Below are 19772 nucleotides of genomic sequence, written 5' to 3' on the forward strand. Positions count from 1 at the left end.
TGAATTCTAGGAAGGAATGTAGCTCAAGGGAGAGGCTGCAATGCAATCTTATGCAGAAGCGTTTCTTTTGATAAAACAGCTGAATTGATAAAACGGGGGAGAGGCTTTAACCCGTGGTCTGAGCTAAACAGAAGCCCTGATGGGGAAACTTTCACAGGGATATGTCAAATCAGCACATTTTTCTTAGTTACTGTGTTCATAGCACTTTCCAGCCAATGCCTGTAAATACACACTCTGCCATACCTCACACTAAAGCACCAGCACTGTAATTTGGGTTTATTAACTGCAGTTGCTTGTTGTTCATGACAAGCCATACGTTCTGCATAACACCAATGAGCTACAAAACTTAGCTTAGCAGTGTCTTAAAGGGAGCTAAAAGTCCGAAAGCTTGTGTTCACACACAGTTCTTGTAACCTAAGAAGACCAAGCTGTTCTCTACAACATTTAAACTGTCTTCATTTACTTCTTGCTCAAATAAAAAACTGTAATTAATCTAATATTGTACTGTAAGGCACAGGTTTAGGAACCCCACGGCCCCTCTGCTCCCGCCCTGTGCCCGCTCAGTGCCTGTGCGTGCGGGATCTGGCAAACGCCGCTGTGGCTGTACCGGGGGCGCGAAGCCGCCACCGCCGCACCTTCACCCTCAAGCTCCTCAAGGTTCCCCTGAAACTTAAAATCTACGGGTTTATTCCAGGAAAAAAAAAAAAAAATGTGTTTTTTTACCAGAGCGACAAACAGGCCTTGAGCCCAGGCCGCCGCCATGGCCCCGCCTCACAGGCCCGCCTCAGCCGAGGGGCAGCGCGGCCCCTCAGGGCCGGGCCGCCGCTGCACCCAGGGCGGGCAGAGCCCCCGCGCCGCCTCGCCGGCGGTTTCCCGGGCGCCAGCCCCGCAGGCAGCACCCGGGCGCCGGGGGAGCCCCAGCCGGTTGCCGCCCCCTCCCCGCGGGGCCGCACCCCCGGGGCCGCCACCGCCCTCTCGCCCTCGGGTGCAGCGCGGCGCGAGGCGGGGAAAGGGCGCAATGGCGCATGCGCCGCCAGTGACCGCGCACACACCGCCCCGCCCCTTCGGCGCGGCGTTGGCGCCTGCGCAGTGCGTTGGCACCGCCCGCGAGGGGCGGGGCGGAGGCGGGCGGAGGGGTCCCTGCCGTCCCCGCGCGCCCCTCCGCGCCCCCTCCCCCTCCCGCCGGCGGCGCTCGCGGCCCGGCCCGGCGCGGTCCGCCGAGGTCCCCCGAGACTCGGGCCGCGCCGCGAAGAAGCGGGAAGGAGGCGGCTGCCCGGTAAGCGCCGAGCGCCGGCGAGCCCAGCTCAGCTCCGACCCCCGCCCGCCCGCCGGGGGGGTCGCCCGCGGCCGCGCAGGCCCCGGCGGGGCCTATGTCCCGGGCTGCCGCCGCTCGCCTCGCTCCCGCCGGCCGCAGCGCCTCACCGCCGCGGGGAGCCCCCTTCCCGCGCCGCCCGCCCCCCAGCTCGGTCTCCTCCTCCCCGCCGCCGCCCCCTGTGCCCCGAGGGGCCGCCGGCCGCGCTGTCAGCCCCGCCGCGCCGCCCGCCCCCTCAGCCGGCCGCGGCCGTGACGGCCGCCCCGCTCCCGCCTCGGCTCCCTCGGGGGCCGCCCGGCGGCGGCATCCTCCGCCCTCCCCTCAGCGCTGGCCGAGCGCGCGGCGTCGCCCCTGTCACCCATTTTGTGACTGTCCCTCCGAGGCGCCGCCGGCGAGAGCTGCCCCGGGGTGCCCCGGGGGAGGCCGGCTCGCCCGTCTGGCTGGGAGGCGGTGAGGTAACGGAGGGCTTCGCGGTTCCCGGCTAGCGGGGCAAGCTCGGGTTTGCATCCCGCGGTGAAATCGTTTGTTTCACGCTGCTGGCTTGTTTCTGCGGAGAGGGATGGTGGTGGTGCGTGTGGGAGGTTTCTGAGGAGAAAGGTAGAGTGTCTGCACTTCAACACCTCTGCAGACAGGTTTTGGTGTGGTGGGGAGGACCTTTGTCTGGTCTCACCCTTGTCTGGAGTGCCGTTTTTCTGCATTTTTATAGCTGAAAGACCCTACAAGTTCCAGTTTTGTGCCTGCTGTCTGCCTTCCTGCGCCTCACAGCATTCCTTCTTGCAAGCCTTACACGACCTGGTAGTGGCAGGGGTGGAGGAAAGGTTTCTATAGCTGGGCCAAAATCAGAAAGTCACCAGCCTGTTCTAAGAGTCTTCTATACTCTGTGTCCCCAGAGAGAAAAACAATGCAGTGCTGATGCTCAGCAAACTGCACGCTTTTCTCCACAACAGCATCTCACCGTCTGTGATTGCATGAGGTGTCCTGTCTGTGCTAGGATGTGCAAAACAGAGCTCTGTTGTAGCAGAAAATTTGTGTTGTGAATGGTTCCACTGAGTGAAAAGTGTTCTGAAAAGCCATAGGTTCTGTCGAAGGATGTAGTCTGTGCAAGCTCTACTCACCCCAAAAGCAAACATAAACCTTCTGTTGCTGCTTCCTGCTTAATTAATGGTATGGACTTTGGCTGCTGAAACGTGGGCAAACTAAAGCCAGTAGCTGCTTTTAACGCTGGATCACAATACAGTTCTGCAGTAGCTCCGAAGAACAGTTTCTCCTCCCCCTTCCAGCCTAGTTGATTGTTGTTAGGTAGTTGCTAACAGAAATGAAAAGAACAGGTCGTTGTAAACACTCTGAGATTAAAATTGAGAAACTGAGATGGGAGTAGTGTCTTGTTTCTTGTAACACTGCCACTTAATTTTCAGTTAATGGAAAAACCAGATTCTAGGTTGGTAGACTATGTGAAATAAGAGAAGACAAAACTTGATTTTTCAGATGTTTTTCTATTTCTGAAGACCCATGTCTATTTTTCTTTCTTTATTGAATACAATTAGTAATTGTGGGGAGCAAAACATCTCAAATCTTTTTAACGTATTGTACCATTTCTGTCAAATACAGTGCCATCTCGATAGACACTGCAGTCCACATTTCCCAGATATTTTAATCTGCTCAAGTCAAAGCTGTTTGTTGACGTGAGTTTTGGTGTGATCATTGATAAAGATCTGTGTTCTCCCTTTAGTAGTATAAAGGACTGTTTTATTAAAATTTGATGATGGTGGAGTGTCACAGGGGGCAAACCTCTTGTGCAGGGATTTCCAGTTCTCATGGACTTGCAGCTTACCAGCTCTGCGGTATTTTCCCTTTCCTTCTGTGTTCTAAGGCAGTGTGATCTCTGTGGCCTTCCAGGCATGCCACCAAAGGCATCTTCTGCATCAGGCTTGAGGAGAGGCTTGAGCAAACGTTTCCCTTAGTGGAGAGTGTGTCCATAGTAGCAAATCAAAGAAAACCTGTGTGTTAGGCTGACGTCTGGCATGTGATTGTTCACACTAGTAATTGTCAGCATGGTCCCTAGTATGGCTTAGCTGGGCCCACCTAGCATTTTCCTAACCCATACCTGGGCATCATTCAAAGGTGGCAAATGCCAGGACTTCCCCAAATAGACATGGGACATGGCCACCTTTTCTGGATGGGGGAGAGGGGGAAGCGATTTTGGCTGTATAATCACAAATCAAGCAGTGCAGGTTTGCCTCCGGACTGGAGAACAATCTCTGGCCTGTGTTAGTTACTGTGTGAGGTGTAGCCAATGAGTTCTAGAAGTTTCTAAGTGCATGTTGGAATAGTTATTTTTATGCTGCAAAGATTTCATTGTACAGAACAGATGAGGTGATGTAGAGTTAACATTTTAGGTATGAATAAATATATACTTACAAGTAACATGGTGAAGGGGAATAAGTTTGTGCCATTTTTGCTTTACTGTTAGAATGAAAATATTCTTAGAAGGTGGAGGCATGCAATGGAAACTCCTTAAGAGTTCTTTCACTAATGTACTTCAGAAGTTCTTTTTTTCTTGCCTTGATCTTGCAATGTTGGAGCCTGTCTTGCCAACTGGGATCCGGTTCTAGAAGTGTATAATGCTATTAATGTGACTGAATCTCTATTGCTCAGTGGGAAAAACAGTGTAAGAAATGTTATGCTTGTACTTCCTGGCTTCAAAAATCACCCCATTTGATTCTATTTTCAGTCTTTATACTGAAAAAGGGAGAAAAAATGGGTGTTAGAAACTGAGTTATATGCTTAATCATAGCCTTAAGTGACTAGTCACAAGGAACATATTACTGAAGTGATCAGAGAAGCCACCATTTGGGGCACTTAACAGTTTAATGCAGCCTGCAAGTAATCATAGGATACTATCTTTTAACATATAAATAATTCATCATTAGAGTTCTCACACAGGCACGCATGATTTTCTCTGGGATAGAGGACTACTGTAAAGGCACTACAACTTTTGATCTTCATCTTTGTAAGTAAATGTCTCAGGGTACCTTAACTTTGCAAATAACTGGCACTGTGTTGCAAATAAGTGGCACAACTAGTATGTCCCCAAATTGCAAAAAAAGAGTAATGCAAGAAGAAATTGTGAAGTTAGGTAAAGGGAGACTTTTTAAAGGGGATCAGTCGGCAAGGTTTCAGTACCAAAAAAAAAAATCATAGTTTAGATCTAGCCATTTCTTACATATTAAAGGGTTGTGAGGCCACTTAAGCAAAATTTCAAGAGAGAAAATAACTCATTTTTACTTGCTTCAAGACTTGGTTTGACATTTGACATTTATGAAAGAGAAGACTCACATGATCCTCAGTTAATTTTATTTTCCAGGACTATTTGCCAGAATGAAGCCAAGCTAATGATCACCTGCAACTAACTGGTATATATGCAGTTTTATTCAGGAAAATAAACTGAGCACCTAACAACTAGTAGTTAAGTAGTGTTAAAAAAGAATAAAGGTAGTATTGAAGTACTTGAGTGATGTATTTGATGACATCAGCCTGAAAGTATTGGTATTTTTCTGATGCTAAAAGCTCTTCCTTGACTTTGGTCATTTAGCCAACGTAGGATACGTGTTCTGCACAGGTACGTGCAGTGCATAATGATTTCCTATGGGATATACGTTTAGGGGGGTGGGTGGAAAGCTTGACCAAGAGGCTGGCATTCTTAACACTCTGAAACTTTTTGTGTTGTTCTTAATATGTTTCTATATACGTTCTTAATTAAAAGCACACAGTGGTTTTGGCAGATGGAGCCTTCTTGAAACTTCAGCTACAGAATTTCCTTGCTGTGTGAGGGCTGGTGCTGGAGAGGCTTCTTCAACATATTTCACTGTTCATTGCTAAAATGTTGGCAGTCTTCATATTAGCAGGTCTTAACTGACATGGACAAGTTTATAAAAATGATCTATTAGAGCTTGACTTTCTCTGTTTAACCATAGGATTTAAAAAAAGAATTTTAAAAACTTTTTACTGAGTTGCCAGGTTGTACTGAGCTTAAAGTTTCTTTTATTAAGCAGGCTAAACGACACTAGATTTGCTAATGGGTATGCATTTAAAGTAGCATCTGTCGTGCAGTGGAAAATCTTTCTTTCTTTGCAAACATCTGTCTTGTCTGTTTCAATTTGCTTTTCCCTAAGAAGTAACCAGCATTGTAAATAGTTAATGGCAAATATTTCCTTCAAGGCTCTGAAGGAATATGGGCTTTACTGGGGGAAAAAGAAAAAAAATTATTAAAACTGTTATACACAATTCCTACCACAAATCTGACTGAGTAACTGCTCACTTGAAGTTCTAGTTTTGCTTTTATTTTTTTCTGTGACAAAAATAGCAATGACAGAATCATGCAAGGCTGCTTTTTATCTGCACCCACTTATATCAGATGGACAGTTATGTCTCTCTTCTGGAAATTACGAACTTCTTAAATAGGTACAGTTGCTGGAAGTTGTTGTCATCAAATTATTCTTGACTTATGATTTGTAAATATGAAATACGTCCTTGAATGTGGCAATATCACTGGGTTTGACTATACTGAGAGCTTTTAATCAAGAACTAAGATGTTAAAATGAACACTTTCTAACATAAACTTTCCCCCCACAACTGTTGCTGTTCTTCTTTCTAGCCTTGTACAAAACTACAGGAGAGGGTTTCCTCAACCTGTAAATATGGGCATCCCTATGACTTTGAAAAAGTTTAGGGGTGCTGTCGTGCTATTCTCCAAAGGTTTTGATAGTTTGCTGTGACAGATATTACTGTAATTTACAACCAGGCTCATGCACAAGGAGCTGGTTGTTTCAAAGCCATAGAGGAAAATGGGCAGATGTAGGAGTAGAACCCAGAATCCTGATTTAACAGTGAAGTATCCTTGTTTCATGGTAGGTAACGTCCTTTACCAGTACAAATCTGCTTAATTGAGTGACTGTTATGGATTTTCAAGGATGGCCTATCTCCCTTTCTTCAGTGCCTGTGGTCACTAAGGCTAATGGAAAGGAGCGTGAAGGTGCTGGAGGTCCCTGTGGTGTGTGCCGTTCCATGGTGCTGCCAGCCCTTCGTTCTTGTGGACTCAAAATACAGGGGCTTGGTCCCATAGCTTTGGACCACTATCTTTTCGTATATCTTGGGTGACTCTCCTAGCTTCCTTTCGTTTCTGACTTATAAAGTTATAAGTATTTTCAGCCCTAAAAGCTTGTCATTAGTGGCAGGAATTGATTTGTTGTGTTTATGCATCAGTTGTCACAAAGAAACAAAAACTGCTGTTTATACCATGTGCTCCTAAGCTCTATATTATGCTGTCAGGGTTTGATCTTCTATATGCTGGTATTCTAGGCTTTGTACCTATTTCTTTTTGCATTTTAACTCTATATGTCTAATTGAAAGAAACCCAACACTTCCAAATTCAGTAAACAGTATAAATTCTGTTTGTAAAAGCTCACTCAGGAAAAATATTAAAAACATTTTAAAGATTATAGTTCCAAGTGTGCACATGAGATTTCAGTCTACTTGAGTTTCACATTCAGAAGTAAATTTGCTATATTAAAAACATAAAATTATACAAATACACATTATTAGAACTTCTTGACAGTTTTCTGAAAATGTTTCTGATATATACCTGTAAAAAATAAACAGTATCTCTCTACAGAAGAAAATTCCATTAAATCTAAAATTTATGGTCATTAGTGTTGTAAGTAAAGGATATTTGAAGGAAAAAATAACTATAAAGACTTCAGTATAGCCTTTTTTAGTAGAGAGACTACATTTTTTTCTGGAGGGGATGGGAAAACTATTCCAAGGCCTTCAGCCAAACATCAAAGGCTCGCCACAAAACCTGGAGGTATAGGAGCTTCTCAAAGAGATACAGTAGAAGTGTTTCACGATGGAAGGCGTAGGCACTTGGCATTCCGTGGTGAAAGCGGCACATCAGCAGTCACATCAGGCAGGGATGTTGTACTGGTCCTGGGCTTTTAGTGCTTTCCCAGGCTCCGTCCCGTGTGGTGTCCTACATTGCTCCAACAACCAAACTGTCCAAGGAAACGGGGACTCCATAAACTGGTTAGTGATTCACCCTTCTCTGGAAGGCTTGGAGTAAAAATGTGAAAGAGAAACAGTATCTTACCCTCATTCTTGGGGGTAAAAAAAAAAAAATAGTGGCTGCAGATGGGAGCCTCCCCATCCTGTCCCAGGGACTTTTCTCCTGTATGACTCAAATGTATGTCCTTGGGCTTCCACGCTGGGGTAGGTAAATGCTCCTCCCTTAGTGATACCAGGGTAGTTAGGAAAGATTTGCATGCTGTTCTGTCTCTGTCTGACAAGCCTGAAGGATTTCAAACTAAGTAATGAGTGTGCTGCTGACGGGTCTTGGAGGTGAAGGAAGATGTGGGTCTGAGCGCAGAATTCAAACCCTTAGATCCCCAATCTTCAGACCCTCTGTGGCGGTCAGTGCCCTGTTTTGTCTTGTGTTGATTGCTTGAAAATAACACAGTTCATCTGTCTTGCCATGTGGCTCCACAGAATAGTGTGGCTTGGAAAGCGGTAATGGTTGGGTGGCAATAAGAGATTCATTTAAATCAGGGCTATTGTTGGGTGTCCAATGGCCTGAGACTGAATTCAAACAAATTTGGGGCTACACCATCTCCTAAAGGGTGAGCCTTCCTTCTTGTTCCCAGTTCATAATCCCGCTGCTTCCTTTGCATAGTATCTAGCAATGATAAGGTGAGTCAGATCAGTCCTGATCGGACTGAAAGACCAACTCATCAAAAAATGAGCTGTGATCTCTAGAATTGAAAGAAGGGAGAGGACTGAGGAAGGGGTGGGACTGCCTTTTTTGGTGGCAGGGTACAATTAAATTATTTTCATTACAAGCTTAAGCAATCCCCAGCAGGCACTTCCCTCTCCCAGCCTTAGCAAGGCTGGCTTGTGGATGGGCTGTTCCCATCCAGGCCATTCCCTTGGTCCAGCTGAGCCCAGGAGAGTCCTTCTGGGGCTGGGAATCCTGGAGCGGTAAGCACCTGAGGGCTGGGAAGGTCATCGGGGGATGTACCTCTGTATGCTTCTCCTGTTCTCTGTTTTTTTGGTGTAATGCCTTCAGGAATGTTGCCAGACCAGGTCAGTGGTGGACATAGTGAGCACCCAGTCACCTCCCAGTTCCAGAAATCCAGGCAATAGAAAGTCCTCAAGTTGAGAATACATTAGTCAGCAGCTGGTGAGAACAGATTTGTCATCATAACCATGCTGGAAACAGGATTTGGGGTTTTGGGGGGTTGCACGAGCTGAAGATCTGATGGAGTGTTTTGGATGAACATGGGACCTGGTTGAAGTTATTCACTTATCTTACAGGTTTTACCTGTAGCATACGGGTGCTGGGAGCCGCTGGTCTAGCTCCTGAAAAAGCACATTGCCTGTCCTTTCTCTGTCCCCCTTTTTCTGATGGGAGCTAGGCTACTGCCTGCCTGCCTTCTCCCTGTGAACAGCATGCAGCAGAAGCCTTTGCTGCAGTTGTTGATACAAGAGTTCAGCTGATGATGTTTTCAATGGACAAAAGGGAAAAGGTCACCACTGGTCACCTAACTCTCGCTGGTGCTTTTGGGAGCAGCTGTGCTAGAGACAGAGTACGTTGCAATGAAATGTTATCTACTGAGCTGCTCGGCTTGAAACAAAAGGCAGCTGTTGGCTTAGTCATGCACCTTTTACTTGTGCTATTCTGCCACATTCCCTGGTCTTAAAATTGTACGTTGCTGGTTTTGAAAGTACTTCTCCGGCAGTGCAAGGAAAATTTCCATGTGTGCAGGGGAAACTGATTGTTGGTTAAGAAATACAATATATACTTAGGGTTATATGACGCTGCATACACCTTTGTAACTGGAGGGTTATTGACTTTTGTAACAGCACTTATTTTAGAGCATGCTTGGAATGAGGATAGATAACGCTTTCAGTTAATGTAGTTAGCTGACCAAGTATCACCTTTTAGACTAGCTGCTTTTGTAGTTAAAGCTGGCCAGTCCTTTGAGAAATTTATTGTGTTCAATTTTCTTTTGCCTGGAAAACCTACAGTGCCAAAATGAGACTTGGTTCTGTTTTGTTGGAGTGTTAACCTAAGGGTTTTACAGAGAAAGTTGATATTTCTGCTAAGTTTTTTAAGCCTTTAAAATCTGACATAGAGATGCAATTACTGTCCAGGAAATAGGTATATATTACATCATCTGTTAGTGCAGGGCTTAAAATTTGGATGCAACTGTGAAATTTACCAAAAGGAGTGAAAAATGACAACGTAGCCAAAACCAGGTTTTAGTGTCCCTCCGTGTTTATTGTACTAATATTCTACATGTTATATTCCCTCTTCCGTTTCCTTTATCGTGTTCTGCCGGTTGAGGTTTCTCTCGGCTTACACTGTAAGGGACACACAGACGGCCTTCAGATATAAGGATTTTTTTTGTTACGTGTTTTATCAACACCAATGAAACAAAACCTATGTAACAGTAATGTGGCTGGTATTCTCATCTGTAGTGTGAGCAGCCCTAGTTAATGGGCATGCTACAGGGTACTTAGCCCTCTGCAAATATATTTTTAATTAGCTCTAGGATGGATAGCAATAAGGTGTAGGTTTACCTGGTTTTTTGTTCTGGTTTCCAAAACTGCAATTCAAAAAGAAGAGCTTCTGGAGGTGCGGTGAATGTAGAAGTTAGTGCTGAGACCGAGTTATGGACAGTGCTCCCCTTCCTTGTGGAACAGATTCCCCACGATAGGAAGAATCGTGGGGATTTAGTTGATGAACAGTTGTTTTTTCTTTCCTTGGCAGTGGTTTGAAATAGTGGTTGTTTAAAGTAGGAGCTTGAAAACAAGACTACATTGTTTAATTTTGTTATGAAAAGGCTTTTAGAGCACAGTTTGTAAGTTTAGGAGTTCTTCTGTAAATGTTCCTGTCACTTGTCTGGAATGTTAAGTATTGCAACGGTTACACATTGCTCACAGCAGTTACAGCTCTGAAGTTTTCTCCAAAGAAGGAGTAGAGAAATTTAGGTGTATAACAGCCAATTCTTGCCCAAATCTCGGGTCTTTCCTTCCTTCTGTTTAAAAGAGAAGTAGCAATAGCAGATGTGACTTGAAAACAGTGGATGGATAGCGTAACTTAAAGGTAGAATTCCTGTTTTTGTAATTTCACAACTTGTAATGGAGAACTATAAAGGCCTTTTTGAATTTTTAAGATAGAAAGTAATAGGGAAGTCTTTCCTCTCTGAATAACTGCCTGCAGCAGTTGTTCCAAAATTGCAGCATCCATAAATCATTGACATCTGTATATTTTCCTCATGGCGTAAGAACGTAGGAGACGCTGGAGCAGGGACCCATCCCACCTGGTGCTCTGGGTCCAGCCGTGGCTGTGAGCAGATGCCTCAGGAAAAAAAAACAAAACTGAAGTCTTCCTTCCTACCCTGACTGCTTTCCCACCCTGTAATTATTTTTGTCTCAGAGGGGTTTCGGAGCCCGTTGTGCTCAGCTAGTTAGCATCCATTAGGGAATTTCTGTACCTTGTCCATATCCAGTCTCCCCTTCCAGTTGTGCTTCATGCAGCCACAGCATTCTTTCAGTCTGCATTAAAAACATGGCTCATTTTTCTTGTTTTGAACCTGACTCTAACTTATTTCTTGGTCCTTAGTTTTAGGACTGGAAGACGTGATTAACAGCCAGTCCCTACCTGCCTTCTTAATGCCATTCAAGATTTGATAGGCTTTTGTCATATTCCCTGTGAGATGTCTCATGGGAGCTATTACATACCTTTGATCTTATTTTTGCCCCTTGCTGAACCATTTTCAGGTCTATAAGAAATCCTTTTTTTGAGGTTGAGAGACCAGAACTGCACATACCAATTAGGTAAGGGGGCAAAAAAATTGATTTGTTGAGTGCGATATTTGTGTTTTATCGTTTGTTCCCTATCCCTTTCTTTAATAATTCCTGGAATTGCTTTGCTTTTTTTGCCTTATCCCAGACACTGTGCCAGTAGTTTAATGAAGCTGTGAATCAAAACACTGAAGTCTTGCTGAGCAATATTGATGAGTTGAGAGCACATTTGTGTATGAAGCTGAGGTTGCTTTTCCCCAAGAGACAGATTGCTTTGTGTTTACCTACGTTTAATTTTATTTGCTGTTTTTATTGTCCAGTTAGTTTCCTAAGGGTCTTCTGTGATTCCATGCAGTTCCCTGTTATCCTTGGTGTCTTAAAGTTTGCTGATGCTAGAGGGTTATTTCAAGTCACTAAAAACTGGTATCTTGATCTTAAGCAATAAAATAAATGCACTGCTTGCTCTGGGCTTCTGGAATCCAAGAAAAGCCAAATCCAAGGCAAAAGGCCTTTCTTTGGTGTTTAACCCTCTCTCACCTTACAGGCACAGGAAACTATTTTTTGTACTCTTGTAATTGAGCCCTACTTTCGTGACAGCAATATTAGCATAAATAAGCGTATTAAATAATGGATGAGATTAAAATAACCACAGTAAGAAATCATACCCTTCCCTCCCCCCCCCCTCAGTTTTCATGTTTCTAAAGAGTGTGTAAGAGTAACCCTGGAAGCCTTGTGTGGTGGCTGGGGGGATGTATCATACCAGTTTGCAGTAAAGAGCAGAGCCGTGCTATTGGGCAAAACACTTTTAAATTATTATTTATGGAGTTGTATCTGCAGTTGGTATAAAGTGCAGGAGAGGTTTCCCATGCCTCAACCAGAGCAAGGAGAGCTCGCTCCCCACCACGATTCTCCTTTGTTTCCTGTACTATGTGTGCTGTGGAGAGAGAGGCGGCTGGGAAAGGATACAGGTTAGAGCGAATAGTTACATTTTAGTTTAGGAATGCTGTCTTTCTATCTGATATTTTGGGCTTGTTTTGGCTTTTTTCCATCCTGATTAATTTTATAATTGATGCTGTAGTGCTAGCATTAATCAAATGTTTTCTAGTAATGTCTCGTGTCTGTTGGTAGATGAGTATTTTGTTCAGTAGTGTGATATTAGGGACCTCCAAAAGTCTCTCTTGACTACCTCATGGAGTTACAACTCTTAATAACAATGCAACTTTTTAATGTTAAGCTTCTACTTCAATTTTTTTCCCCCCTTTCTTTTTTTGAGATGGGAGGAAGTGTGTGTAAAGGGAAAGGAAGTCTTCAGTAATTCCTTCTTTCTCCCTAGGGCAAAATATAAACTACAGTTTTATATGCCCTATTTGCTTTTTGAAACAACAATGAAACAATATTTTAGCTCTCATTTGAATTATTAGTGTTGTGTGTTAGACTTCAGAAAGCTTCGTTTGGCTAGTGAGCATATTATTTCTTATTTTAAGATTTAGTGTTGGGCAGAGACAAGTTTATTGTTGATTCCTGATACTGTGTCTTCCTAAGGAATGTGGTGGTGTTCTTTAGAAGTGTAAAGGCCATATCTGCCTTTTGAGAAACTGCGTGAAGTAGGGCTTTTTCCACTTACAGTGCAACAATATTGATGTCTTCTGTTTTCAGTGCTTGAAACCCCATCCTCTTTTTCCTTCCTGGAGAAGGCAGGAGGGGAGAAATTGGCACAGAGAGGTCATAAATTCACTTTCCTCAGTGAGCAGCTGCTTTTAGAACATGTACTGCTAATGAATGTCTTGTCCTTATTTTAAGTTAAGTTGGACTCATTTGTATCTTTTCCTCAGTTTTTAAACTATACTTATGCAATTTTCTTTCAGTAAGAAGGTAACTACTAGAGCTTAGTTTCTCTGGAACTAAAACAGGAACAGCAGTACCAAACCCTCCCTGTCCTCTAGGTATCTTTGAAGTTTCTGGAAAGGTGGTTCTACCTTTGAGTTTCAGTAAATCACAAATAGTGGTTTTCAATGTCAAATTTATGGGTATTTTAAAGTAATGCTGTGATGAAACATGAGGATTATACTTAGTTACTTTGAGTTTCCCTTTTTTACATCATTTAGCCCTGCAATTGCTGCTCTTGAAGCAAATAGAGTTGCATGTTTTCAGGAACACTTCTAAAATACACGCTTTTTAAAAAATCCATTATGGATGAGAAACATTTGACTTCACACAGTCTTTTGTCACTGATGACCTCTGCGATATATTTGTACGAGAATAAATGTTTTGTACTGTAAAAACTAATGTTACCCTCTCTTTCTTTTTGAGATTATCCATTCAGCAGGTTATGTTACTATATTACTTGCTATAATAAAGCGGATCCCAAATGTGTTGATCTCTTACTGTGCATGCAAAGATCATGTGTGCAGTGCGTATCTGGCATGTAAGATGTGTCAGACTTGATGAACGTGCTCTGTAGACTTGATGAATGTGTATTGCAAATGGCCATTGCTGGCTGTCTGCACACCAGCTGGAGTTACTGCTTTATCTAGATTGCCAGGCAAGGTTGGCAAGCTCTGCCCGAATGTATTATCGTCATATCATTGCCAGTACCCTAACTTTCGTTATAGCACTGGTTTTCTATCTCTATGAGCTGTCAAAAAGCTATGGTTCTGATTTACTGGATTTGTTCCAAGAGTATAGTTTTTTCTTTGAGGTAATTTTTTAAATGCGGTCAGCTTCACAACAAGCTGCACACTGAAAGTTCATTTGATTATTTCTCAAGCATTCTATGGGCAACATTTTTATGTAGGCTGTAGAACATCAGAATATCATTCAATAGTAAGTAACGATGCCAGTTTTACTGAACAACTCTGTCCTCTTTAGTCTTTTCAGTTTTACTTTTCAGTTGAATAAGATCAAAAGCACAAGTGAGTGTTCAACTCAGAAGCATGAAAAAGGCAAGAAATGTAAGTGTGGCAACTTGGTCCTACCTGTAAATATTAGCATCTGCTTCTGGAATCTAGTAGGCAGCTGTACCACTTAAAATTATGTGTGTATAGCAAACACATTACCTTCACGGGGCTTTTCTGGTTTGGGTTTTGGTTTTCTTAAGAGTGTCTCATTTCAAATTATCTCTCAGTTGTTTAATCTTCTGTGAAGGCGTTCTGATTACTAGTAGCCGTATGGCAGGACTGGTGCATTTTTGACATTCTGATGATGAAACTGCAACAGCAAACAAAGTTTTCTGTGTCTGTTCATGCCAGCTTTCAGAGCTAAAGGGAATCTGGAAGCTATAAACAAATATTTTCAGTGTCTTAAAATGAAACTTCCTGTTGCCTCTGTTAACAGCACTTTGGGGTTTGAGGAGGCAAAACTGGAGTTTTACTGACTTTTCTCAAAGTCAGACTTGAAATATACTTGTGTGCAGCTGGGGTGGTGATGGGGAGGAAGGAGTGCGTGGAAGTGTATGGTGTTAATTTCGTTAGCTGAAATTAATTAGTACTCTGGATCATGGTGTTTTTGTGTCGCACATCTCATGCACTCACTCATCAGTCTGCTTTTTGTGCCTTTGAAACGCTTCACTTTTTAAGAGATGGAAACAACTAGATGTGTTTCATGTTTCTGATCAGCTGCAGGATATTGGGCTCAGATAAACCCGATCACTTACTTCCACCCAGAATCTGTAAGACTGAAAGGGGAGTGGAAGTTTCCTCCTCTCAATCTTCCATCTTATGTCTTCTGACTCACGGGAGATGAACAAAACAGCTGCCAGCTATCTCACTCTTGCAAGAGGGAAGAAGATCCTGATGTGTCTAGTCTTTCTGGTAGTCCATGCTTCAAATTATGGCTGTTGGCTAGTCTACCCTTTCTTAGGTTGTCTTCCAGGATTAGCAGTTCTTGTGATGCTGTGGTGTTCGGTTCTGCTGCAGCTGTGCCTGGTTTGAGTAAAGTCAGCTTTGTTTTCCGGGGTTTCGTTTATTTGCGTGAGGTTAGAATGACAGTATTGACAGTTACCTGCTGTCTGAGGAAACTTGAAGGCAAGGTAAAGATGCTGAAGTGTCCTGACCGTGGAACGCGATGGGTTACTTCTGGTTTCTTCTCGGAGATAATCCTCATAATCATACGACTAGTATTAGATTTTGTAAATTGTGTGTTTATTAATGTGATTTTTAATAATAAATGGTTTCAGGGAATCTGAATTTTTCAACTTCTTTTAACTTTTTATAAATACTTTTTTCTCTGCAACTGCTGTTACTCTCTCAGTACTTTAGTTACCAAGCTGATGGTAATCTTTTCTCAGATCCAGTGGTGTTGGTAGTCAGGCTGTTGCCTCAATACTCCCACAGCATTTTCCTTACCACAGTCAGAAATAAAGAACATTGCTGCCCTAAGAAGCCTTTCTTTTGCTAGCTGATGAGTGAACTCGGCAACATGGGTTACTTATAAAATATCCTCGGTTCAGCGCCATTTGTGGAAAGAGAACTGAAAAAACATAGTATAATTTGGAGTGGAGCTGTAGGAAGTGTTTAGTTCTTAGTAAAAATTCCTTTTTTAAAAAAGCAAAACCCATTGGTCAGTCACATGCATTGTGTTTGGCTCTAATTTGTGGTCTTTATTGCTATTCTGGACTTCTGGTCTTAAACAGAGTGTTATAAAAAAAGACATTGCCTTTCATTTGTATTTTATATTTAAAATTTCTTTCTTTCTGCTTGTAGATTTGTTTGTAAATGCATCATAAACAGACAGCCCAGAATGAAGAAAGCAAGCAGGAGTGTTGGCTCAGTGCCCAAAGTGCCTGGAGTAAATAAAACTCAAGCAACTGAAAAAGCCAAACCAGAAAACGGCTCCTCAGTGTCTGCAGCAACAAAACTCTCCAAAACCGGGACATCAGCATCTCTTTTGAAGGTAATAACCAATAGAACATTCTGATTATTTATATTTTTTTACAATAAAGCCTTAAAAAGAGTAGAATTTTAAAGCACGTCTTTAATGCAGCTTAGACTAGAGATTTGTTATATGAGTAACTGAAGGGAATTTGGATAGTTACACAGCACCTGGGCAGGGTGATGGGACCTTGTGTGGCATTTGTGCTGTGATTTTCATATTGCAATGTGTGATGTGGTGGAAGGCAATGTACTTTCCAGAACTTTGCTGTTGTGCAAAAGGAGCAGAGTGGAAGTTGCATTCTGATGAATGTTATTAGTAGTGTCGTGTTATGCTTGAATGGTGTGTCAGTGACTATGGGATTTGATAAGTTCTTTACTAATTCTGAAAAACAGAACTAACAAGGTATCTAACATGAGAAACTTTTTGATATCAGTGATCTGTGTCAGGTCAGTGCAGCTGCATTCTCCTAGCTGTTTTGGCCTTTGCTTTGTGTGAAGTACTGCTTGAGCTGAATTTTCACAAGTTGATTCTTGCTCCTAGAACAAGTTCAAAGGTAGAGGTTTTCTCTTATATTAGCAAAACAGGGCAGTAGATTTAGGAGCATATGGTTTTCAACAACCAAGAAAAATAAGACATAGTGAGGTGTGCTGGTGTGGTTTTCACCTGGGAGCGAACACATCTGGGTTGGATGGATGGTATGAGCCTGCCTGGTCTGCCTCCCTCGCCTGGCATGGGAACACGGCTGGACCCCCTTCCTCTCTGCAGCCCAGTGTGCAGAGCAGCGGCACTGCTGCTGCTGCCCTGGAGAAAACGAACTGAGCAAGGAAAAGGGCTGGTGTCTGCAACTGGGACCTGAACCACTGTCACCTATGCAAAGCCAGACAGACATTTAAATAACTGGCAAATAAAGACCTAAAATTAAAGAAGTGGTAAGGGTTGAGGTCTCTCTGTAATAGCTATGCAGGATTACTGAAGTCGAAAGGTGTGTTCCCTTTCTCTCCTTTCTTCTTGCTTTCTTTTATGGAAGAATGCTCAATACTTTTGCTGCTGAACTTGCAAGCCAGGTTTCAGCTAGATTTTCTCCTGATGCTCCCTCTTTGCTCTGCCACCCGAAGTATCTTGCAGTTTTCTTAACTTTAAATCATCTTTTGATGCTTGTTGACACTACTTATTTTGTATTTCTAGAAATCTCTCAAAGAATACAGAAACAAAAGTCCTTTGTAGTTTACTTATCAAGTTTCTTATGTCATACCTTTCAGTGAGATAAAGGAGGAGAAGATCTAACAGTGAAGAAATTTGACCCAGTATGCTTTCACAATTTTATTTATATTAGTAACACTTCTGGCTATGTTTGAGTGTAGGAATAGAATTTGACAATTGTATGTTTGAGGCACAGTGAAAATTTTTCTCTTAATTACTAAGACTTATCTCATCTTTATGTTACAGCCAACTTACTCATACAGTTGGATGTCTTCTACTTGTTAAGCTGCTGTTTTGCCAACTATGCGACTTAATAATGACAAATTTTATCTTCTTTGAGTGTTCCATACTTATACAACAAAGTTGGCTTTTTTTACTTACTGATACTGGCAAATTACATTTATAGTTACTGGCTTGAAAGAAGTATCAATAACAAGTTGTTATTATTTTTAAAATAATTTTTGGTATAGTTTTATATTTGATCTTGTTGATGAAGCATTTGGCACATTGTTTTCCTTGTAGTGGTTGTTGGATCTTCTCTTAGACTTGATGAATTGGTGTGTGTATTATGAATTTCATTTAATATTCCTTGACCAAAATCAAAGCAGGCATTAAATAACTTTAATTGCAACAGCATACTAATTTATTCAGTCCTCAAAGTAAGTGTGCATATAGATACAGAAAACTTTGAGTTGTAATTTGAATGAAAGACCACTACTAAGGAGTCGTAGTATACCAGTCTTGCAGTGCTATACTGATCTTAATTCAGTCAGTAATAATGTTGCAAAATTGAAAATTGCTTTGTGGTTATAGTATGTTTTTTTTCCTATCCCCTTCATGATACAAACGTAGGCCAGTGTTCAGCTTTGGGTGGGCTTCTTTCACTAGGCATAGTTCCATCGATTTGTCCTTTTTTGTGGAGTTTTCAAAGTGGGTGGACAATGAGCACAGGAAGAAACTGTGAGACCCACCCTTGGGTACAGCTGAACACTGTTCCAGAGGTCGGTTTGTCTGTCTGCTTCAGAACGCCTTTTTGTCGGTTACTTCTTTGTAGGTTTTTGGCTCCCACTTTGCCCAAGACTTTTGTAAATGTTCAGCACCCCCAATCCCCCCCCCCCACGTTATTACAGCAGAAGGTTGACTGCCAGCCACTTCTAGTTTTTAATCTGTAAAAAAATACTCTGCAAATAACAATTTGTTCTTTTTTTTACGATCATTATTTTTTTACTTCTTTAGCTAATGAGCTTGTGATCATGCTAACACTTACAACTGTAATTAGACAGCAGCTGTACTTCATACTAATGCGTTGCAAAATCCAGAGTCCCTGAAAAGCCAGGACTTGAACACCAATATTTGAATATTAAAAATTAGAATGTGTTTTCAGTATTCATGTGTCTAGGCTTCAGTATTCTGTTTGCAAAATGCAGTAACTTAATTACAGATTGTTGTGAAGTTTGATGTTTGAAGCACTCAAATGCAGCAACAGCAAGATCAAAGAAAATCCCAGGTAGGAATAATTATATATATATATATATATATATAAAGGGATTTGAATGAGGTGCAGTAAATAGGTTAAACATGTTGAGAAACTAAGATGAAATGTATTGTAGAGGTGATCATTCAAGTTTCATTGCACTGAAAAAAAGATGTGAGGGAAAACAGAATATGAGTTATATAATTATAAAGTGGTTTTTATTTAGAAAATCAAAATAAGTCTGGATGAGCATTTCTAATTATGATGTTTTCTAATTTTTCATATTTTAATGTAGAGGTTTTAATGCTGAGCAGGATAGCACTGTTCTCAGTAAACTGTTCTTTGAGGAAAAAGCTGTTTAATAAACATTTTGCTACCATTAAAAATATACGCTACAAAAATACTTTGATTTTTAAAGCCAAGAATGCCTGCCATTGTGGAGCATTAAGAAAAGAGAGCTGTTGGTTTGTAATTTTTCCAAAGCTTTGCTAAATAGTTTTCTTTGCCAAGAGTATAGTGTTACAGTTTTGAGAAACTGTTTACTAATTGGCTGCAGAGGAGGCAGTGCCTTCCAACCTAGACTAGAAATAGTTTATGGGTAAGTTGGAAGAAGAATGGCTCTCTTAAATTCCTTTGTTCAGCAAGGACTGGAGATGACTAATGTCAGAAAGTGTGTATTTTACTTAGCTTTTTTTTCCCAAGCTGAGTCACATCTTGACCTATTTGGCTTGATAAACATGTACTTGTACTATAAGTGTCTAAAAGCTTAATCTAATTTCCCCGCTCTTTCAACAGGGTAAAAATGCTGACAGCTAATAGTCCGTTTGAACTACTGTGTTTGCCGACTGATTGGCAGATTCAGTAGCAAAATAGAGAATCACTGTTCTGTGCCTTTTTGTAATACCTTATTTTAGGTAATAGTGGCATCACAAGGTTGTTTCCCTCTACCCCCACGCCCACAAAATTAGGTTAGATTAGATATGAAATCTGATTAGATTACAGGTTAATGGAGGATTGTCATACAGTAGTAGTTTATGCTCAGCTTTTCCCCCC

At 42.1% G+C, this 19772-nt stretch overlaps 1 protein-coding gene across 4 annotated transcripts in view; it reads left to right on the forward strand.

Moving 5' to 3' along the window:
- Positions 1–1173: 1173 nt before the first annotated feature.
- SPECC1L (sperm antigen with calponin homology and coiled-coil domains 1 like) overlaps positions 1174–19772 on the forward strand; it is a 70432-nt gene continuing 51833 nt past the window's right edge. Inside the window, exons 1-2 of one of the 4 annotated variants that reach the window (XM_068412357.1) lie at positions 1174–1276; positions 15874–16063. In XM_068412357.1, coding sequence (XP_068268458.1) covers positions 15911–16063 — 153 coding nt within the window. In that variant the 5' untranslated portion in view covers positions 1174–1276; positions 15874–15910. Of the gene's footprint in view, positions 1277–1699; positions 1768–2948; positions 2995–15873; positions 16064–18694; positions 18753–19772 lie in introns of those variants that run through there. The other 3 variants (XM_068412354.1, XM_068412355.1, XM_068412356.1) reach the window with 3 other exon arrangements.

This window comes from Nyctibius grandis, chromosome 14 (assembly GCF_013368605.1).
Source record: "Nyctibius grandis isolate bNycGra1 chromosome 14, bNycGra1.pri, whole genome shotgun sequence".
Classification (NCBI taxonomy): domain Eukaryota; kingdom Metazoa; phylum Chordata; class Aves; order Nyctibiiformes; family Nyctibiidae; genus Nyctibius; species Nyctibius grandis.